Genomic DNA, 24,506 nt, shown 5'->3' with positions numbered 1-24,506 from the left:
CCTGTTCACTACACTTTAGTCTGCAGTCCACTGCTGCAATTAGAAAATGCAGCAATCGCCAGAGAAACAACGTCATGGCATAAAAACGACATAAAAAAGGCAAAATATATCATTTGTATGATACCTTTCGACCATAAGAAGGATTACACTAGTATAGTTATATTTATATATAATACATAAATGTCACATTCTACATGTATAATTATATATATGTGACATTTTAATGCATTTTTGGATAAAATAAAAAAGAGAACATTAAAAATGAAATGCTATATAATGAAATTCAAAAGTCAGAATAAAACCACGCATTACTGTGCAAAGGTTTTTGGGCACTTGACATGTACAATCAGGAAGGTGTGCAAGTTTCATGTTGCTGCGTGACAGTGATCCCAAACATACAACCAGAGTCATAAAGGCTCTACCGACCCTACCTTGAAAAGCTGCGCCTCGGTGAACTGAACCTAAATGAACTCGTGCTGTTTTAAAGTCAATGGGTGGCTACATCATATTTATTCAAGACATTACTTTAGAGAGACTTCACTTTTAGTGTCTAGCGAAAAGTAATGCACTGCATTGAACATCAAACGACTTCTCTATTGAATTTACTGCAGTGGAATTAAAAAAAGACTCTCTACTATCTAAAATCTACTTTCAAAGATGTGGATTTATAACTGCAATGATCAAGGGAATGATGCAGAAACAACTAGATCACCAGCTTTGGAGATTTCTAGAACCATTGTTATTATTATCATCAAACCTAAGCAGAAAGCTTAATAGGGCTGAATATGATGCAGCATATAAAGTATTAGTCCTGCGCTATGCATTGCGTGACAATTGAGATGAGTGGGTAATTATAATGCCCTAACTGACTGCTTTTTGAGACAGATGTTGTGTTCACGAATCTTGAAGCAGGTCAGATACCCAAACTGACTGCAAAATGAGACAAGAGGTCTCTCAGCCACAGTCAAGGTTCTCTGCTCTGACAAGAGAGCAGATGGCGGTTTGTGGAAATAACAACCCAGATCAAAAGGAGAGAGAGGCAGAGGACTCTGAAAATTCTCCACTACAGCTCATCCTCTTACATAGATTGCCTTTTCATGTTGTCACTTGAAACATTCATTCATTAAAAATGAAAACAAATAAAATAAATCCAAAGACTTTTCTTTCTTTTTTTTAAAATTATCTTACACAAATACACTTTAAGCATTTGGCATTGCAATGCATATCCTCTACATACACCAGAATACTCTTTATGCTGCTTTGTGTGTCAGAGAGTGTGCATGCACATAACACTCGGTGACATTCTGCTAAACTGTGGCAAATTATACAATGGCTGGGTGAATTCAGTTACTCCTGTGGGTAGTTTGTATATGAGTGCATACAAGTATGTATATGTCACAGAACAAGCTGAAAATAAAGATTTACAACAGCAGTGTGCATGCTGTTAGATAATTAAATGATTCTTATCTTATGAAAGTAAATTTATTTTGTTCAAAAGGAATGTAGCAAAAGGAAAGAAAAAAAACATTTAAAAAATCTGATGCTTCACGGTGTTTTGTCACAGTTTCTATTTGTCACATTTAGAAAATAATGGATTACCTAACAGCAGTAACAGCTTTTTACTCCCCCAGCAAGCACTTCAAAAACAATACACAATATATAACCTCCAAGTTAACTGTTTGTCAGAGGAGAGCATTCCACCTCCACCATCTGGCATTATAAACTGTTCTAATGTTAGCTCTATAACTTTTAAAATGAACACTATAAACTGCACCTACCCTACAAAATGAAAGAAAATATGAATAAAATACAGAACAACAAAAACTAGAGAACAATAAACCACATTTTAAGGGCATTTAAAACCAGCCATACTAGCTGTTTCACTTTACAACTTTTCTTTTTTTACTGCTGGACTCTAAAAACTGTAAAGCTGTATGTCTACTGAGTATACCAAACTAGATGTCCTCATCTGCAAGCGATGATAAAGACAAGCAGACTTCAATTAAATGAATATAACAGGAGTTAAAGCTAAAAACTACTTGTACATCCATGTTTTTAAATAACTCTTTCAGAAACGTATATTTAAAAGTTGACAGTTGGGGCAAATAGACGCTGCAATTGCTGCCCTTCCTTCCAAGCAATTTAACATTAGAGATTACAAGGGAATGTTTTAATTGCATTTACAAAACAGACATTTACTGTAACTTTCAGTCCCTCCGGATAAAGCAGCTAATCTAATGAGAAGGAACTTTTCTCTGGTCTAAAGTTAATCTCTGTGGCAGGCATTAATGCATTCACAAGGATCGCATTTCCCTGCCAACCATTAAATACATCAGTCTCTCACTGGCATCTTATGAATATAAATACAGCCATAGATATTTCCAATCTTATATCTAAAATATGCAAGCAGGATGAAAATGTTGTATGGTGAAAAATGCTGAGAACTGAAAGAAAACTTGAGTGAGCGATATTCCCTGAGATGAATGAGATGCCATCTTTGAATACTGTTATCCAGTTCGTGTAAAACTGAAAAGTGCCATCCCACTCTGCAGCAAAAAAATTCTATTGAATGTCTGTCTATCGATCTTGAAGGGGAAGCGAGCCATAGGTAGCCCTTATGGAGTTTACTTGAAGCAGTGGGCTCTAAAAATGGATAAAATCCACGATGGATCATCCCTCTGTCTCTCTAAATGTTCACGCTGTACCCGACAGCAACAGATACCAACTAGATCAGTCTACAGATGTGCTGTAACTAGTTAAAGATCAGTCAAGGACAAAGAGTGGTGGTTCTGTGGGAATGATTAACTTTCTATGGTAATATGATGTATAGATGTGTCCGCCAAATAATAACACTGATGCATTCAAAGGTTTTTTATGTATTAAATTCTACTGCACGTCACATGAGAGATTACTTTGCATACTGGGTAAAGACTGATCATGATTTATGATGGGTTCTTGACTTGCAGTCCTCACATGCTAGAGAAACCCTGACTGTCCTAACTGAATAAAAGAGAGTTTTAATTAGAATTTTTCAGTAGCTTATTTTCTTACCAGACACAGTCCTGACAATCTCAGAGGTGTTCCTCAGGCCCACAAAGGAGAACTGGTAGAGCCTCCAGGAGCGAATGTCCCCAACCTCCACTGAGCTCCTTTTCCACTTGTACACAATCTCCTCCCTGGGGTAGCCATCTAAAAAAAGGGAGGACATGGAGATTACTTCAAACTCATTAAAGGCAGGAGAGAAGCTCAAGACTCGACTGCATAGCTATGCTGTCTTTTATTTTAGAGTAATCCGTATCCACGAAGTCAGCAAGCTTGCATATCAAATGTTTCATGAAAGAACCATTATATAACAGACTCCTGCACAACATGTTGACAAAATATCCAGTCCATCTGTAGGGCGAAAACTTCTTTGTCACTAACATCACTTAAAAGCAAAGATTACAACACAGCTCTGTAGCTGGCGATAAGTTGGATTTCTATAATTTTATTACTTCCAGCGCATCCTCTGTTATACAAATCATAACAACAATCTTAATGAAGTACAGCTGAGTCACTTAGACAAACAGATGCATTTTCATAATTAAATCATGTATGTGAGTATTGAATTTGTGTTCTTACCATCTCACAGTAAGAGTCTGTCCCTCAGTATGGGTGTTAAAGTTGGATGTTCTTTCAGCTCTATTTAAATTTCAGTCTAGTACAGTCTTCAGTCTAGTGATGAGCTGTGTGTAGCAGATGAGGGAGTAGTCTGAATAATGCACATGAACTGCTTCCAGAGCAAACTTCCAATGATTTTATCACTAAAGTGCTCTCAGACATCCAGTAATGTCTGACCTTAGAGGAGCAGGGGGATGAAAGGTGCTGCCCATTTCCCACATTACAGCCACAGAGGCTGGCAGACTTCATCTTTACTGGTAATGCATTCAGGACACATTATTGATTCAGACTTTTTTTGATAAGCTGGAACAATAATGCTCCTAGCACTCGGTGCCATGAATTCACTTTGGGCCTAGTTGTGCTGTCATGAAAGCTGCTGTAATCCAAATAATAAAATGCAATATATAGCAAACTGAAACAATATACTCTGCTCTGTGTGTCTGAAAAGTCTTGAAGCAAAAAAGTTTGGCCTGATCTTGGCTGACTACAGTCAAAATCGCAGCAAAAGAGGTCGCACTGGAAAATCGACCATGCTTTGTTGCTTTGTGGCACATGTTCATAAAATGTGAATGCAAAGTGCGGCACACTAATCCGTCTGCTGCTTCTGAGATTGAGCTCATACTGTACATCAAAGTTCCGAAAAACATCCATAGCTTTCATCAAATTTAAATGAAGGCTTGTGTTCCGTTTTTAGGTCTGCTTTCTTGTGCAGTGGAGCTATTTAGGAATCATTTTCTCTGGAGAATATCCCCTGGTGTGTCTCTCCATATATCCACTGTGACTTCAGCAGATAACTTACCCATGTCCAGTCCTAACATGGAATGACTAACTCATTTGGACTTGTGTTACTTTTTAAAATGTCTTTTAGAACAATACTGACAGGTTTCAGGAAAATCAATGAATAGTGCCTTTGGCTTGAGTAAATGAATGCCTGAATGGTTTTTTGAATCTTGTTGTTCATATATTCCACATTATAACACATTTATAAGGTTTCAACTGCTTTCTATTGAAAGGCTGCTGTTGCTTTTTACCAATCTTAGACCTAACCAGTTACATTAAAGCATACTTTACATATTCTACATGCATAATTCCTTTCCTATTTACATAAATACACGCATGACTCATGTGCCTTCTTTTAGGTAACTGGAGTGCTCCCAATGAAAATCTTAAATGGTTCCAGCGTTAATTCCTTGATTTGGTCTGTTGGATAATCACTGCTTAAATTTAGTCTTTGCTCACATGTGACGTGTTTAGGGCCTTGCTGCGTTTGTGTGTGTTTGTTTGAGAAGACGAAGACAGGGAGGGGTAAATCAGTAGGGTTTCAGCATATGCTCAAACTTACAGCTTGAAAACTCCAGGGGGCACGAGTGTTCATCCATAGGGAAGTTGTTCAGTTTAAGCTGGCACTCGGCATCGATGGTCAACCTGCAGAGAGATGAAATTTGGCTCCATGAACACAAAAATGCAACATGTTGTACAATACTCTATATGAGACCTAATTTTTCAGTCTAATCACCAGGTCACCAGGGTGAATGGGTTTTGTTTTGTGTTATATTGTTCATTTCAAATGAAGTCTGGTACATTTGGGCATTATAGGTTTTATTTTGTTATGTGAAAATTCTACAAAAAGGGTAGCTCTAACCAAACCTACCGCTAATCCTTATCATAAACGACACAAGAAATTATTAATTACAATTTCACAAAAAATAAATTCATGTTATTTTTTTTACAGCTACAGTTCTTTTTCACACCTGAGGAAGTTTGAAGGAAAAGTCATTAAACTTCCTCTTAATGAGAGAATAACCTTAAATGACTTTACCCATCCACGCGCTCTCTATTGTCATGTATCATTGTGCACCGAATCACAGCGGCCATCCTAATTAACAACCAGTGGTTAAGTTCTGAGTCCCCTAAATTAATGAAGTGGAGAGGCAGTGTTCTGCATAGGGAAACATCCATCACAGCTCGATTGAGTCCGGAAGACTTCACTTACTCTCTTATTATCACTACTGATGTATCGTGGTGTCAGTGCAAATGCCCACTTTATTTATTATGGTAATAAGAAAAAATAATATTTATTTTTGATCTATCAACCTATTTTACATATAGCATGCGTTAGTTTCATGGTTTTACAGTCAGAAACATTGTGAGTTATATGGTTTGAGACAAATTAAAGCAATTAAAACAATTAAACTATTGAACGCTGATGTAAAATTAAATGGCTTTTTTTAAGCTGTATGCCAAAGCAGGTGTTCCCCCATCTCAAAAGGCAATTTTCTGAATCATTCAACACAATGGATTTTTCTGTACATTAATTAATGTTAACCATAACAAGCTGGAAGCTAAAATTTCCAAGGCGTGTTCAGGATAATCAGTGTAAAGATTACTTATGTAGAATGTCCTTACATGCAGGTTAAGGCCTCTTTGCATATTAGGAAGCTTAGAGGCAACATATGAAAATGAGAAATAAAAATAACAAAATGCTAAGAGAACAAAATCCAAAATGCCAAAGACTCAGAATAATGAAACACTAAGTACAAATGATAAATAAATAATGAAATAATAGAAATAATTCAGTGTGATAAAATTAAGCTGGTGTCAAAGATTCCAAAATTCACTTTAATAAATCTGTCAGTTGTAGATGAATGACAAACATGCAAATCAGAAGCTCCAGCATCACTGACGTTTTACCTCAGCGTGTAAAGTATTCTGCCGTCATTCCATATCCTGAGCATGCGATTGGGTGTGGTGATCCAGTGGGCATCGGCCTTCTTTGAGTTGCGAAAGAAAGTATCTGGGATCCATATTTTTCCAACCATGTTGCTGTTGAGACGTAGAACCTTCATTGTGCTGTTGAATTTTAATCTTCTGTCGTACCAGGTCTGAGCAAAAAAGATGTCGATGGTGTATTCCTAATGACATAAAACGCAGTTTCACTCAAACTGTCGTGTTCAATTTTACTTCAAAAAACCCGAACATGCTTCACAACAGATAAAGGTCTGATAAAAGATTTCATCTAGCGCTGTCAACAACATGCAGCTTCAAACTGTGAGATGCTATAACACCAAATTAAAAATGTGGGCTCAAAGAGAACTTTTTTCTGTCTCGAGGGAACTTTTCTATGCCAGAGGAAACTTAACGCTGAAATGCATTTGCATACAATTTTCTTAAAGGAGATGGTGTCTTTTCAGGCCGGGAAGTCCTTTTGTCGCAGCTAAAGAGCACTGTTGAAAAAAGACCAGCTTGACGCCCTCAACCTGAAAATTAAATGTTCAACGGGGCAATTAATAACCCCCATTGTTTGACTGAAGTATTACCCGACCTTATAACCTGCTGCCTCGGCAGCACTTTGTCCTGAGCATTGACAAAACCTTCTGTCTCCTATTCAGTGCGGTGACACTATGCCAGCTGTGTTGGAACATACGCACTATATGAAGGAAAGCATAGGCAATACACATCTGGGAGGAAAAGAAGAGCAATAGGTGAAACGTGACAGGTGTAGTGTTAAAGTGAAAGGTGAAACATTAAATAGAGAGAAAGAGAGAGCTGTCATTCTGTGTTATTTATTTTGTTATTTGGATAGGCTCAGCCCTGAGGTTCAAAGTGAAGTACAGGAGGAGAGAAAAAAAAATCTGGGGATTTGTGTGTAAGAGGCCATAGAGGCATTAACTTTCTGACAAAGCTTATCCCAACAATAAAGTCTAAATCCTTGCCAAAGAGTTCCAAATGAGATTTGAAAAACATTTTCACAAGGCAAAATTCCCATCCTTTCAGCAGCCCTTTTTATCACAAGGGACAGACAGACAGTACAAATGCAATGATAAGAGAAAGGCTGAATGACTTAGGATCTTCGAGGATCTTCATCTGCACCCCACTGAGCATGATAAACATAAATAGTCTGGGATCTTTCAAGGCCTGGGAACCTTTTATTCTTCTTAGTATTCAAACAGCTCTAAAAGCAGCTCAGAAATGTTCAGGTGCAGCGGCTACAAAGCAGCAATGTATCATTCATTCTTTTGATTTTTCAGACCTTGACCTCTTTCCATCTGTTATACTGTTATACTGTCCCCTATAACTTGTAACTTAGCCATACTTAGATTCCTACTGCATAAATAAGAAATCAAAACTGTGTTCATGCCAAGATTCACACCCCCGTACAATCAGAAAAACTACCAACCTAAAAACATTTGTCATGTTATAGTGTGAAATGACTGGCCCAAACACATGTATTACATATGAATACGAGGCAATCAGTCAACCTTTCATGTCAAAATGCCCTCTTCATAGAAGCACAGCCAGGCATGGTCGCAGACTTCCTAATGTGAGTATAAGCACACATTTCCTAACCGATACCATCATTGCATCTCTTCTTCCATCACTTTAGCTGGAGCGGAGTGGGTGTTTTAACTACTTACCAAAATGGAATGGCATCACAATGTAGAACAGATTGCTCATGTCATGAAATGATAACAAGGAGGATCAATCTCCTCATTCTAGACCACGCTTCCCTACTTTGTTGTTACTTCTGCATTAAGGGGTCACCTATATGAATCAGTGAACATTCAGCATTTCAAACATTTTTTTTTTCACTCTAAAATTGTAACTTCCTTCTAAGAACCCAGCAAAGGGATTTTTGGAAGTTGAGAAGCTCTCCCACACATGTTGGCTGACAGAAATGTGAAATTGTGTAAGAGTAATGCGTCTCATGTTGGACGGACTTGTCTTGGCAAGTAACAAAGTACTTAAAAAAACACAATTCTATTCGTTTTATTCTGTATTATCATTAAATTCACATAAGATCATAAGAAAAATATCATTATAACACAAACACACACACACGGTAAACAGTATCAAACTTTAAGGAAAAGCAATATAGCAACCCAGTATCACGACAAAATGTGTAATGGACACACTGGTCCAACGTGTCCATTTCACGGTTTGCCTCTCCAAAATGTGAAATGGACACACGTGCACAAGTTGCATTACTGCATGCAGAAACTGCATTACCATCGTGGGGAAATAATACATTTAAAGCCACAAAATCTGTAGCGAGTAAAAACGTATTAAGTACATTCCAGAGTCCTTTAATCACCAGAATCGATTAAGCTAGGGTAATGTCCGTTTAAACACTTTCTTGTAATTATTTTCATGTTGGCTTGAAATAAATTATCTTCCTCTGCTGCAACTTCTGCATGCATGTACATTTTTCACGTTTTGGAGAGGCAAAGTGTGAAATGGACACGGTGGACCGACATGTCTATTACACGCTTTATTGTGATATCGGATTAAATAAAGGGCCACTGAAGATGAGTGTGAAGTCAATATCTCACCGAATGTGAAATATAGCCACAATCTTCCCCGCTGTTATAGGATTTATGACACTGAATAATGAACAGATTTTTTTTTTGTTGAGAAAACATTATGATGCCCCAGTGTTTTAGAACTTTTGTATATAGCATAACAAACAAACAAACAAAAAAAATACTGAACTGCATTAGAAACATTCATGAACTACTGCTATTGGTTAACAGAAATACATTTAGGAAAGCTACGGTATCATGGTTTTAGCAGCAATTTGTGATTCACAATCATAACAGATATGATAGAAATAAAAAAAAGCCCTTGCCTTTAAACCAGACCCAAAGAAAATCACAAATTAAGCATATTTACTTGAACAAAACACAAAAAGCTTTGACAGTTGACTCAGATGCAATTCTTGGCATGTACAAATCCAGGATATGTCAGGATTTGCCAGTGCACACAGTCATATTCAAATATACTGCTGTGAGATCTGGCATGCATGCTGAGCAACACAAAATTGTTACCTGTTATAATGTTTTGTCTTATTTAGACATATGAGGTGTTCAACTGCAATATGTTAACTGTTTGTATGTGCTTGATTAAATTTAAAATAAAAATCTTTTATAACTTAATATTTCTTTATTTATTAATTTCTTACTATTAGAGATAAATAAAATGTACTTAATTTAATCATAATGCTAGACTACAATGACACTAATGACTTATGCATACTAAAGCACTCTTTACCAGCTTCACAATAATTAACAATAAAAATATATTCACTTACCATATTGATGGCATTCACTGGTCCAATGCTGTTGACAAACATGTCTGTGTGGATCACTGTTGGCTTGACTGCAATGAAGAACAGGAAAAAACATTTTAGAGAGTAAAAATTATCTTTCATATGGTAGCACAAAATTTTCCAGAAGGGTTCGATTGTTTTATATGTCACCATCAAAGGGAAAAAGAAGGAGACGATTCCCTTTGCAGTGAAAGTGTGAATAGAAAGTGTTTGGAAAATATCAGTGTTCAGTTAGATGGCAGTGAGAGGAGAAACATGAACATGTTGTTTAATTCACACCTGGAAAACAGGTCATCTACACAGTCAGCACCAAGTTTGTTGAAAATTGAATATTTTGCTCTGGATCTTTGTCAGGCTTTGAATTTGCAACATCTTCTTCAAACCAATGGGAAAAAACAAACATCATGAGTACTCAATAATACATTATTTAAGGTAGATAATTCTATCCATCACAGAAGCTATGCAACATGCATCCAACCTTACATCCAAGTCTATGGGAAGAACTCAAAGAACCTATAAAACCTGAAGGTTTTGCAGGTTCCTTAGCTGACAACAAGGAGTTGAACCTAGATTATTTCAGTGTTATAAATGTTCAGACCTCCTTTTCTCCATGAGGAGACTAAGAATACATGGGCAACTTCCACATCTAACTGGTTTCTGAGAACCACACAATCATTCTCTATGTATTCATTGTTGATATCATTTTTCACAAAACAAATATATGACATAATTTTACAATGAATGTTCAAAGTCTGATTTTTAATTAAGAATAATGAATGTTAAAGAAAACCTTTGAACGCTGGTGTCAAATGGACATTCATTCTCTGCTAGAGCCTCTGAGGTAGCCTGAATCAACTTGTACATGTTGCTATCTAATGTTCATGGATGACTGGCTGCTATGTCTTGGAGGAGAGTCAGGTTAAAACTCAACCACCCTCAAGGTTTGATGTAGGAGCTTTAGTGAGTGTGAGAGAGAGACTGAGGAAGTGAGTGCAGGTTTGCATCCATTTCCCATGTCACTCAAAGGCAAACATAAATGTGTGTTGCACTCCCACCCTACTGACATTGTTTGCACATGAATGAACACAAACACATGCATGCAAAACAATGAGACACATATGCAATGGTCTCAAATATTGCTACCTGTAAATAAGTGGGGCGGGATATATCAATGAAATCATAAGGGACATATATAATCATAAATTTAAAAAAACATCAAATTTTGGGACTAACAAAAAATATATTAGGACTGGGCGATATATCGAGTTTTTAAATAAATCGATATATTTTTATACGAGATATGAGATGTGACAATATCGTTTATATCGATATAGTCTATGTTAGTGCTGGGCGACATGGAAAAAATATTTATCACGATATGAATTCTTTTATATCACGATAACGATATATATCACGATATACCACCTGACCTGTGGTCATCTGGAAAGTATGAAGTCTGTAAACAGCGAGTGGAGAGGGTGCAGTCTTTGTTTTGAGTTACCGTAAAGCATGTCGCAAATCCGGGTGCACGTAAAGCAGCACCATGTCGCAAAACCACAAGACAGAGTCATTGTTTTTATCATCATTTTTTTATACTTTATTTTCTCTTCCATAAAGTTCAGAGTATGTATAGTGAGAAGACAACACTAATATATTTGCCACAGGCTATTTAACCCTTTAAGACCAACCATAGAACCAAGTCCGCCAGAGCTTATGTTTACATTTTACATGCTGTAGTGCCATTTGTGGGAGCATTTCAAGTTGCTATACATCAATACAACCGTTATAGCCCAAATTTTAATAATATGTATGCATTAAGTCCATAGTAACTACATAAATTGCAAAAAAAGTGCAATAAACTACAAAAAAATTGAAAATCGTTTTTGTTTTTTTTTTTACATATATTTCTAGTTAGAGAAATTTAAGAGGCTTATCCCTCAAAACTGTAAATACAAAAAAGTTGCACAAAATAGTTGCCAACCACAAGAAATTTATTTTGAGTGTCTTCATAGTTTTATGTTTGAGATACACTAATTTTTATATACTACAGGAAAAATGAAAATAAATATTATAATGCAAATTTGCAAAAAAAACAGCATGTGCATCAAAATAAACTATTTCCAACAGTGTAATTTGACTTCTAGGCATCCCAGAAACGATACAGAAAAGCATAAAGTCAAACATGACTTTTAAAAACACCAACATAAGCTTTGAAGGTAAAAAACTAAATTTTCCGCGAAAATGACGTCACTTCTGGTTTCGGACAGGTAATGGCGGACATGCGATAGTTCGGGCTGACTTATATTCCAACGTAGGAAGTGTTATGAACAGCTGATCGGATCGGCAAAGCGTGTTAATGGAATATTATGTTTTTGTTGCTGCAAGTCTGGAATATTATGTTTTTGTTGCTGGAAGTGCTTTTTATGCAATTTTTGCAAAGCCATATGTGGAAGGAAACCGTGACCTAGGACAAGCTAATGGAATAAGATGTAAGTACAACTCCTCCAGTTTCAAATGCAAAAACAATTATTGCGCTACCTTACATGGGTCCAGTTCTACAGGGATTTAAAAATAGTTAGGCAAAATGGAGTGTGCCTGCTCCGACTGGCTGTAAAGGGTTAATGATATATTTTATGTAATAATTTATAAAATTAGGGTTAGAAACGATAGAAGACAAATGGCACGATAGACACTTTTCTATCGTCCACACGATATATATCGTCATATCGCCCAGCACTAGTCTATGTTATGTTATAATTATACTTGTGGAGCCGCAAGTTTGCCTCTCTTTCATCCACTTTTGTCTCTACGCAACGTTACTCTCCCTCGCCTCTCTCTGCTTCACTGAACACAACTCCCCCTCCCCCATCGCTTCACCTGCAGGCAACAACAAGATCAGCTATCAAAGAGGAGCTGGTCGGTAAAAAGAAAATATTTGGAGATTACTATTTTACTGCTGGTAGTGGTAATCTCGTTAGAATGACGTTAACGCCATAACTGCATTAATGCGGCAAATCTCCATTAAAAGTTACCGCGGATCGCCCCATGCATGGGGCTGGACCGCATCAACGCGTTAACGAGCTAACAGCGCTCATGCGTTGATGCCATGCAGCCCCATGCACGGGGGCTGCACGGCCTAAAATCCTTTCATTTTCTCAAAACTCGACAGTGCACCTTATGTATGAGTTCTGGTTGTGCTTACTGACCGCAAACTGCTTTTATGTGGTACAAGGCACTCAGCAATCTGTCAAAAAATGTTTTAGTACGACTTTGGTAAGCTACGAAGCCGCACCGCTTGATGGATTGTTGGAGCTTTACAGCTGCCGTAGTCAGGAGCCTCGTGGAGTAATACGTACTGTACTTCAACGAAATATTACTGTATTGCATGTGTTTAAGGACCACAAATGGCACCTGTTAAGAGACATGGTTACAAAGAGGATTTCAAACTCCAGGCTGTCAGTCACGCAGTAGAACTTGGGAACAGAGCAGCTGCAAAATCTGTCTTTGTTATTATGCTCAGCGTTTTTTCTACGCTTTATGTTAATAAAAGTGCCTGTGTGAGATCTGGGACACAGTGTGACTAAGAACTCTCTTTTTGTTTTTACTTTATGGCTTTAAAAAAACATCAAGATATATATCGTATATCGCCATGCAGCTAAAAAACATCGAGATATGAATTTTGGGTCATATCGCCCAGTCCTAAAATATATCATTGATATAAAAAGAAATGTTTTATTGTCTTCCTAAAATTCAAAACTTTCTCCTGGTAACAATATAAAACAAGCCAATCCATCCACTACTCAGTTAGCTAACAAACTATTAACGGACATCACGGGCCATTTTAGAGCTAAAGCCTAAAATCATCTAACTTAGTGTACAACAACTCAAAGTCCTTGCTTCTGTTCTCCATATTAGTGGATCTTTAAAAAACCCTGATCAACTCTAAGAGTCTTAGAACATTTTTTCTATCTCACAGTCCAATTGCTTCAATTCTTTATATACAATACACTCTAGTTCCATTAAAATTAAATCAGCATCATAATGGACTTCCGATGGAAGCTATGGCACAATCAGCAATTAATCTAAATCAACAACTTTGAGAGCTCTGAGGAGTGGAGTAGAAACTTCACTTTGCCTTGGTATGACTGGTTGGTTGTTGGCTCAGATGACAGTACAGCCAGTTAATTATATCCCCTGTGTAGATGTGTAACTTGGTGGCAGCTGGAAGACTAGCGCTGAGAGAGCAAGATCACAGAACATTTGAAGATGATGGCTAAGACTGTGGCAGCCAGCCGCCCAGCTAAGCAGCGGCTCTCTTGGTTGCAGCTTCACCTCAAAGCACATCTAAGCTGCTCTTCAATTTATAGCACAGACCCACTTTCAAAGTATCAAGAATAATGACCATCCCTCATAAAACCTGTCACTTTATAGGTGGTATTAAATATACTGTAAAATATGTATAATAATGTACATCGTATACAGGAAAACATGAATACAGACAAATGTAAAGGTTTTGTTGCTGATGCTACATCAGCATTACTCTGCCACATTCATGCGCAGAATAAATTTATCATTTAGGTCAATTCATTAGTCATGCTTAATAAAGTTATGATTAAAATTAGGTCAAAATCTTTCTGGTGCTGTATTCCATCTGTCACAATGGACTATGGCCTTTTGTTGCCACAAAATTGCCTAATGATGGTATAAGCTTTCACAAAGCAGAAAAGTAAGTAGTAAAGGATTTTTATAAACTATCCTTGTAATTTTTTGCCTGAATACAGCACTGGACAGTGCCAAATGTGTATGAATATTATAGTGGGTGAGCAAGCAAATTTTTATAGTACCATGTAGACTGGTGCAGCTTTATTATTTGACACTATGTCACTTCAACACTATTTCTGACTTTAACTGAGTTTCCCAGGAAACCACTGACACATTAATCAAGTATTCAAAGGTACTGAGTATCTCCCTTATCTGGTCTTGCAGATGGACGTGATAGGCTTCTGCAGACAAGGAGTCCTGCTCAGCTGTCTGTCAGACTCAAGAGAGTAAGATAGCTGTCTACAGGCTTGCAGGATGGTGACAGTTTCCCTGACCGTATTGCATGCATGTGCATTTTTTAAGAGAAGTAAGGGTCTAGGAAAAAAAAGACAGCTGGTATAAAGCTTCAACAGTATTTTTTCATAATTTTTAAGGACTACTGAAATTTTAAGACTATGGCAAGGAAGTTTCACTTTCGTTATCTATTTATTATGTTTGAAATGGCTGTGCTTTTTATGAGTGAACTGGAAAATGAATGCTTTGTTTTACTGAAAATTGACTTAATAATTATAACTACATCTAAATCTATTTTTTTATTATGAATTATGTATTCAATGATTCATAAGGCTAATTCTGTTGTTAAACAGAGGTTATAAATGTGTTTGTCTGGTTTGTGTTTAGTAAACTGCCAGCTACTTCAATTAAAGGTCTTTGTTTCTGGATTGTTAATGAAACTTTGTGCAGCCACTCTTACAAATCTAGACCTGGTTCAGTAGGTTATATATTTCTGTTTTACAGTAACATCAGTGTAACACAAGTCACTTATATTATAACTCTTAACCCAAAACTTAAGCCTAAGTACTGTTGACTCGTTGTTGTATGGCTCTAATTACAAATTTGGCCAGATATCTTTATGATTCTGTGACTAAACATATTATCTGTGAAAAATCAGCGCCCACCTCCGATGTCAGGTCTGAGTTTGTTGTCATATCCATCTAGTAGGCTGTTTAGGATGTGTGTGACATCACTCTCATACACTTTGGGAGTCAGCACCCACGTCTTGTTAGACACCTCATCATCGTCATCACTCTGGACGGAACTGCAAGGGAGAGAGTGAAAAAATGCATATAATCAGCAAATTCTTTTGAAGGGATACAAAGTAGATTCTTTCCCAATGGTTTCCAATGTGGGTTTTTTGTGTTTTTTTTAAAGCAGAAATCTTTAGGTGAGAAAGACAGAAAGAGAAAGGTATTTTAAAGATTAAAGGATTGATTTAATATTGTTTTTTTTCGTTCCTGGTATTTTTTGTATAACAAAGTAGTTGCATAGTTAAATAAAAGAACAAATACAAGGCATGTCCTCCGTGCCTCATTTCTCAAACTTTCATGACATTCAGTTTCATTTGTTCTCACTGTAAAATCTGTTAGCTCACTTACTATTTGGAAAAACATATTTCTGTAGACATATATGTTCAATACCCTTATCAGATATTTTGAATATATTTGATATTTTAAGGCAGTTTTTGATAAACAGCCTGCCAGTATTTACAGTTCAATCATATGATGCATTTAGATCAGATAATTCGGAGTACAAACAAACTGCTTGCTTTCTGATATCTGATGTGAAAAGAATTGAATTTGTATGAACGCATTCATATATGCAGATCTGCTTTTGCCATAATTTTGCTGTTCTCAGTCTTGCTGGAAGAAAATAATAATTGTGACCTCAAAATGAAGCGAGGGTCATACAGATATGTGCAGCTAAGATAATATATAAAAGTATATGACAGCTACAATCCCATGTGGCACTGGCTTTAATCATTCATTTTGCCTTCCTGGAAGTCTTGTTCACACTCTGTCCCTAAAAAGACATGATGTTCATGTTTAAAATATTGCAGTTTGATAGTTAGCAACCTTGTTAGTATTAGTAATACCAACTCACCATAGTTCAGACAGTTGTAACCTAAATAAATAATAATCAGTTAAGTAATGATGACTCACTTATATAACCTTTTGTTTTCTTCAGGAAAAAACTAAATCTGTGTGACAGATTCTTAAGGGATAATAGCAAATTTCTATCCGTTGACATTTTACCATTAAGTCAGTTACACTAAACCTCGAATGACTTTATTTTTTTCTTTTTAGCAATGGATACAAATATGCATAGAGTATTTAATTCAAAATCCAAATGCAAGTTTTTGTATTTATTGACAGCACATTTTACCATAATCAAAAGCCACAGAGAAATTTAAGGCTCAAGTGTTAAATCACTTAAAAGCTTTTTTTTATGATGAAGGACAAAAATAAACTAATGCCAACAACTGTCTAACAACGATAATACCATCTGCAAAATATTTTCTTTTTAAATGTAAGTACATGTAAGATTTGTGTGTGCACTTAATGTATTTTTCCAATAACAGCTACAACTCTCCTTTAATTTTTAGGTCAGTAATTCTATAGAAACAATGAATAAATTCAAAGAAGGGAATCTGTCAGAAAAGCTGGTTTTGAGAAGCCCAAATATATGTGAGGACAGGACAGTTTTCCAGAGTTTACTTTCTCACCTCAGACTTCTCAACCTGTATGGATATGATGTCTCGAGAGCCTATCACATATACCGCCACACTTGAGCTGTAAATGCTTTCCCTGCTATCCAACACCAAAGTATGATCCTGGTAAATTATATTACTAAAACAAAAGCAGTCTTAATGTAATATAAAAGGGACAATTAATCAGCTTGCAACATCATATACTTCAAAAGACCTTTCATTAATACGCATTTTAAAATAAAAGATAAGATTTTTACTGCCAGTGGGCAAGATGAAGATATGTAAGTAACATACAGAGAAGAACAGAGAAGAGGCATGTTGGTGAAAGAGATCACGGGGCAGATTTATAGGCATACAAGCACAAGCTAAATTTGCACTACATCTTTTCATTCAATTTGTGTGAGCACAATCTGTATGTAATTAGTGTGTGATTTACCAAGACAGCAGTTCATTATGCAATCAGTGGTTGGACTGCCCTCTAGAAGGTTTTTGTTCATGAAGGAAAAGAATACATAAAGAAATACAGTTTGGTTGTCGGGTTTTCCTGAGATTAGCAGGCCAATAAGAATGTCAATGAAGATCTGTGTAAATACTGCAGCAAAACTATACACAAAAAAAGTTATGGAGTAATAAAAATGGCACATATGAAAGGATTTCGGGAAAGAAACCTTTTAGCTTCTCTACAAATACATACTTGAACTATATCATATTTGGTGTTCAAAAGGGTCCCAAAGAAACATATAGAATCTGCTTTAAATCCGAGTGCTTTGAAAATAAGGTGTTAAACATTTTGGTCTAAAATTGATTTCAGACAGTTTTTTGCCTTCAGCCTATTCTGTTTTTGTGTGTGTCTTTTAATGATGCTTTACTGGTCTTATGTCTAAATAATTTCCTTTTATGTCCGAGCCATTCTGAATATTAATCAACACTTCCTTTTATATGTACATACTGATTTAGTAAAAAAAAACAGGGAGTTGCAGATAAGAAAGCAGATGAGATGTCTAAATGGTTGGACACTTCCTCTCTTGGCTCTAATCCTCATACCATCACAGATCGGGATCACTTGGGCACCTCTAGCAACAGCTGGATTAGATCAAGGAGATGGCCAACAGACCAGAAAAGCAACCCTGAAATATTTGTGAGCTTTCAACGAGGCTTTAGATGGGGAGATGTCTGAATAAAATAGTAAAGAATGAGAAAGAATGAAAAAAACATGGTAAAACACAAGGATAGAAGCCCTGATAGCTTTCTTGTGTTCTTCAGTTGGGTGTGACTAATGTTTTGAACAGCAGTCATCCTACATTAGATGCCATTAAGAGCCATATATTACCAAAACAAAAGAATGGGATGTCTACCATAGATAGATAGATAGATGGAGTATGCAGTTTTTCAGATTGCTGCAATTTAATCATCTGTATTCATCTTAGAGAATATCTCTGTGTATATGGAAATGTTCCAAATATGAGTAGATCAAAGGAAGAGCCATGTGTTCCTCACTACAGGCAGATCTAAGGGTTTGCCTATTAATTCTGTACCTGAAGGTCCACAGAGAGCCCCGTGTTAGTGCCTGCACATGCATGCTGCATGTGTATATCTGGGTTCATACTTATGCATGTGCACTTCAATAATTGTGCTGGTATTGACTGTGGTAATGACAGTATTGGAATTTCAATTAAATTCTCATCTCAAGTTTCATGCAAAGCAATAGCGAAGTGTCCTCTGCTGCAGTTTCACATATTCACAAGAGGGTCCAAGAACAATAATATCAGTAATATCAGCAGTATAAGCAGCTTTCGACCTCATCCAGTTTATCACTCTACCACATATGTTCCAAACTGCAGCCAATAAAGCAGCATGATCTAATGAACCTTCATGATCCTTATTACTCAACATGAAATTTATCTTGCACCTTTGGCAACAACACAACAAACTCTTCTGTACATGATGTTGTTGATGCAACACTTTTCACAGACTCTACCTTTAATGAAAGAAAAAAATATACAGTTGTATTTTGTTAGTAATGATATTTTACTGACAAATCATATGGCTCTAAACGTTTCAAATATTATATTTTGTTTTTCCTTTAATCAACCTGGAAATTTAAATAAATGAACAACTGAAGTTACTCACATGCTGTAATATTAACATCCAATTACCAGGATTTAACTGCTCTACTTAACTGCATTCTGGCATCCTAATACAACCAGCCTATTTGCAGACCAATCCACTGTAAACCACATTACAAAGATTAGAGCATATTAATAGTTTTTGATCAGTGGGCGAATATAATGAGCCGTTTCTGTAATAATTTCACTTACATTAAGTTAAATCCCAGTCACACAGGCCTAGAAACCAGTTGTTGACTCCATGGCAAACACAAGTACAGTGGGAAAAATTTGTATTCTGTGACGGGTTGGCAAATTGTTGCTGTCTGTCTGTGAAACCAACAGCTAAGGCCTGAGTCACGCTGGCCAAGACACTAAATGTTTATTTTTCTAGTCCACTGAGGTATATCACGCTACACTGAAAACCACGATGCAATTGCGTTTTTGTTACTCAAACAATAAATAGATTTAATCTTCCAAATAAAAGCTGCTCATTTTTTCAACATGTGTTGCAGCTGAATGCAAACTACAGGCGACCACACCAATTACAAGAAGGTTTTTGGTACAGCACCCTCTTTGTGTCTTTGTGACCAATTTCACTTAGCAACCTCCAGCAACCACTTGCCAAGACACATTTTTCCCTAGCAACCAGAGGTTGTCACGTGGTCTCTAGGCCTGTATGACTGAGACTTTAAGCGCCAAAATCTATTCATTTAGACTCTTTAAAAGTGAGTACATATATATATATATATATATATATATATATATATAACAACAGGAGGCCAAAGTGCTTCAACTTAAGCCCTCCCACCTTTATTCCAAAATTTCTTTTACTTCAATATCTACCAGAGTTTCTCAATTGTAGAAAGGTAACCATGAGTGGTGCCTGTTTCTTTTACTGACCTGTCAAACTGTCTTCACTACAGGCAGAAAAAATAAAATAAAATAAAAATGGCAACATGTCTTTGCTATGAACGGACTTTCAGGAATTCTAAGACACAAATTCACATGATGTCAATTATGGAATACATGGCAGTTTGTCAAAACTCCTGACCCTTTCCAAGTGACAAGAAGCAGATGATGTATGGCAGCTTGGCTGACCCATTTAATTCACTGTAGGTTTCCAATTTGATGGAATTCTGTCTAAAAATACTGACAAACTGATGAGAATCGGTGGCAGATAGGGATAATTGCAATGCAACATATTATGGGCATACTAACATACTAACAGCTACTTTATACAATTAGCATAAAATGTGTAGTGAAATGTTTCCCAAATTATTAATACTTAACAGCAGCTCAAAAATTGAATGGACATAGATTACATCCTATGTACAGAAAATATGTCTGCTTGAGAGATTTTTGTAGTTAGAAAATGAACTCTACAAAGGCGCTACTTGAATAAAGAGACAGCATCAATATATCTTTCAACTTACAGTTTAATTTTCTTTTGTTGCCTTAGAAATCACAGTGCTGAATAAATGGCACTAGCTTTTTATGTTTGTTCCACAATGAAACACAGAAAGCCTTAGAAATTACCACAGTGTGCATCATAAATGTTATCTTATATATTCTTTCCATTTTTCTAAAATGTAACTGAACGCTATAAGGTCATTTTGACTATGCTAGCAACATGTTTAAAGAAGGTTAAGTTAAGCCATGTTTACCATTTCCTTCTATTACCTCTTCTTTTATTACCAAGTGTTTGGGAACTGAAGCATTCAAGTTCAGCATAGTCAGGGTTTCTTTAGATTAGCTGGCTAGACAACACCTAGTCCAAGAATTAGATCAACGTAACGTGCTAATCAACTTTCTTTGTTAATCCAAGCATTCTTCTTCTTCAGGCCTTAAGTGCACTCACACAAAATGGATTGAGTTACATATAATGTTACATTTGTTCTGTACAAAATGGATCAATTAAGTCCCACCAACTTCAGTGGGAGGTCAGGAAGTTAATAAATACTGATGCTAGAACACTGGTGCTGCACATAAGTTCAGAGGACACGGTTTCAAAAATTAAAATATATTTGTTTTACCACTCATTACACTCTCAGTACTGCCCTTTATTTCTAACATGACAGCTACTCATTAGAAGTGTTAAATTATAAATAGACATTTAATCATGATATTTGAAAAAAAATGCATTCAGGTCAAACAGTGTCCCATAATGACGGTCTTGTAGAAATCACATCAATTTTGAGTCAAAATAAGTCATTTGTGATGGTATTTTCTACCATATACGATATGCTCTGAGCTGAGAATTTTCACATGTCCTAAGCTAAGGTTAGAACGCTAAAAATATAAAGCAAATAAATAAATTAGACTTATGTAATGAATTTCATCTGCTACCTAACACGCTTGAGATGAGTTTGCAAAATCATCATCTGGGATGGCACATAATGTAAGTACCACCAGACTTTGCTCATTCTGACGTCACTCCATCATGTCGAGGCCCTACTTCCCATGATCCCTCACCTGAAAATCTTCTAGTGGATCCTGGTTATAGATCTGACACCTACCTACCCATGCATAGAAGAAAATACCAAAGAATCTGCAACCAAATTCCCCCTTCTTCTGCTTGAGGGTGTTCTGCAAAATTTGATCTGTGACAGTAATTGACTGCACTACCTGAGTAACTGACTAGGTTAACGTATTGTGATGCAGTCTGAGATCACTACACATAATAAATGTCAATGAGTCACAAAGTAGCACAAAATACTGAATGCATGCAAAGACCTTGATGTCTTATAAAAGAGCTTTCATACATGAATCATAAATTACTTCCTGTCAGTGGATGCATTTTAATCATTATGCCATACATAGGACCGAAACTTCTAAAATAGTTTGAGTCATACTTTAAGTGTGACCTCCGCACAGGTGTCTGCATATGGTCACATAATGATTAAGATGAACCAAAATACAGTATAACTTCCTGTAGTTCCTTATTAGTTCTTCATATTTAAATACCCCATGGACTCCATAAACAGATCTCATTTCTGGATGCAAATCAGTGGGGTTGGGTGCAGCATTTACTCAAGTGCATTGTATACACCACTTGTCCAGACAATTAGAAATACACAGGCCTAACAATGTAGATCTGGGCAAGGAGCCCCAAGGTTTTGACCAGCATGACGGTGATTGAACGTCGGTTGATTTATCTGCCTCCATTTTTCACCCTCCAGCAGCACAAGAGGAAACCGATGCGAGGAGCCTAACCATCCGCTTGTTCTCCACTATTCTTCTCTCACTATACAGGGATGAAGTCTTCACAGGAGCAGCCACACAGCTTTCTTTCTTCTCTTTCCTTTTCTTTGTAACAAACACAATTTTGGCCCACAGTTAAAGCAGAAATGTCAGGTGTTTTTGGTTGTGTGCGCGTGATGGGCAAGGATCAGTGCATATGTGCTGTCCATTTCCTTATTGTGCCTTCATACTTGTATTCTCTGTGTGATTGTCTGCCATTTTGAAATGCTTATTTTTTTATTTCAAATACGTGGGAGGAAAGGTTCCTTCTTTATCCTTAAGTTTGCCTTTATAACAACCGATTGTTTTCATGTGGCCTCTATTCCATTTCGACCTCCTCCGGCCAGTGCGTTCATAACAAGGCTTTGACTCTTAGAATATACTTGATCCTTGAAGACAGCTTAACAGAGACTAAATGTAGCCTTAGCTTCACTCAACTTAGCCTGCCACTATGCTACATCTAACGCGGGGCAGATTGAGAGGGAGACACTGGTATCGTCGTATAAATGTGTATCACTGTTATTTGCTTTTCAAAGCCAAATATTCAATCTGTAGATCTTTGTGGGGATTTTTTTTCATTAAAAACACCAACAACACATTGATACACAGAGTGTAGCACACATACGATGTACATACGTGTATCGCTGAGGCAATTTTAATATTATTAACAATATTCCACTTCAACTGGAACCGCAATTAAACGTGCCACATATACACCGAAAGCTCCGGTTTTCCCCCCTAAATACAAAACTACATCCTCTCAGCTACCCAACGGCTCAGGATCCCCTTAATAGCACGCCAGGGTTGGAATGGAGGCACTGCTATATTTGCTGTTAAAAATCTGAAACATGCTGACCAACGGGCCGAAACACAGTCGTGGTTTTGAGAAAAAATACGCGTTAATATCTTACCTTGTAGAGTGATTCACGACAATAAACACCCAGAAAAGCAGCTTCAGCGGGAGGGAAGGCTTCGCCATCGGTATCGAGCATTTGAAGGCTGATTTTGGCGAAGCCATCATCACCATCTTCGTCTCCTCTTTCTTGCAGATGGACGTGTCCGTCTATTTACTGTGTTTCCTCTCTGCGATACATTACGCACGCTAGCAGTAGCCGTTCTGCAAATCGAGACTGGAGGCGAGCGCGCGGCGGTGTGAAATCAGCCAAAACAAAATCGACGCGAGTCGAAAAGCTTCGTTTCGTATCGCCCGTCTTCGTGCGTGTGTGTTGCCGTTTCGACAGCACTGGCAGGGGCCTACAAGACTGGCACAAAACAGCGAAGCCCCAAGAAATAAGCTGCTCCACTATCGAGAAGCCAAGAAAGGCAGCGAAGCCTCAGTCTGAATGCAGATTAACACTGGGGTCAGAGAGGAACTGATGCACGTTGCTGCAGCACGGATCAACACATGCGTGGTTTCACTAAGCGGAAGCACCAAGTTAAGGTTTTGAATATATATATATATATATATATATATATATATATATATATATATATATATATATATATATATATATATATATATATATTCGTTGGATTATATATAGTTAGACTGTTATAATTACAATTACACTAATGTATTAATATATTGAGATGAGATATGATTGTGTGTTTCTTGGTGTCTTACACATCTGCTTGGAATGGTTTAATATGCTACAGGCATGAGTCCAGGCAAATCACTCTATCAGAACCTCGGACAGCTCTATCAGTTGCGTCTGCGTTACATACAGAACAACCAATCAGCACTAAGGACAGATCCAGTCAGTTCGTTGCTGCTTAAAGTCAGATGAATACTGGCTGCATGGCCCAGATAACAGAAAACATAACAGAGAAAAAAAAGGTAAACACAGGTAAATTAATATCCTACACTTATTTATTTATTTACTTATTTATTATTTCCAAAATGATTGCTTTGCGTTGTTGCATCTTTGTACATAAATTGATTATATGACATGCAGCAGGTTATATTTGTATTTAGTTAGCAAGCTGACATTTCTAATAAACATGTTTATTATATCTTTTTTATCTTAATCCAGTCTGGGAAGTGAATTCGGGTTTTTTTTTTAGGGTTTTTTTTTAGGTGTGA

At 36.8% G+C, this 24,506-nt stretch overlaps 1 protein-coding gene across 4 annotated transcripts in view; it reads right to left on the bottom strand.

Moving 5' to 3' along the window:
- gabrg2 (gamma-aminobutyric acid type A receptor subunit gamma2) overlaps positions 1-23,821 on the bottom strand; it is a 45,547-nt gene extending 21,726 nt beyond the window's left edge. For 2 of the 4 annotated variants that reach the window (XM_063488177.1, XM_063488179.1), the window contains exons 1-6: positions 23,335-23,821; positions 15,487-15,626; positions 9,749-9,816; positions 6,352-6,572; positions 5,003-5,085; positions 3,052-3,189 (exon numbers count right to left, since the gene is read on the bottom strand). In XM_063488177.1, coding sequence (XP_063344247.1) covers positions 3,052-3,189; positions 5,003-5,085; positions 6,352-6,572; positions 9,749-9,816; positions 15,487-15,626; positions 23,335-23,450 — 766 coding nt within the window. In that variant the 5' untranslated portion in view covers positions 23,451-23,821. The remainder of the gene's footprint in view (positions 1-3,051; positions 3,190-5,002; positions 5,086-6,351; positions 6,573-9,748; positions 9,817-15,486; positions 15,627-23,334) is intronic. The other 2 variants (XM_063488178.1, XM_063488180.1) reach the window with 1 other exon arrangement.
- Positions 23,822-24,506: the final 685 nt, after the last annotated feature.

This window comes from Pelmatolapia mariae, linkage group LG10_11 (genome assembly GCF_036321145.2).
Source record: "Pelmatolapia mariae isolate MD_Pm_ZW linkage group LG10_11, Pm_UMD_F_2, whole genome shotgun sequence".
Lineage (NCBI taxonomy): Eukaryota > Metazoa > Chordata > Actinopteri > Cichliformes > Cichlidae > Pelmatolapia > Pelmatolapia mariae.
Note: the sequence above shows the minus strand (reverse complement) of the source record. Positions and strands in the feature narration are given on the sequence as shown.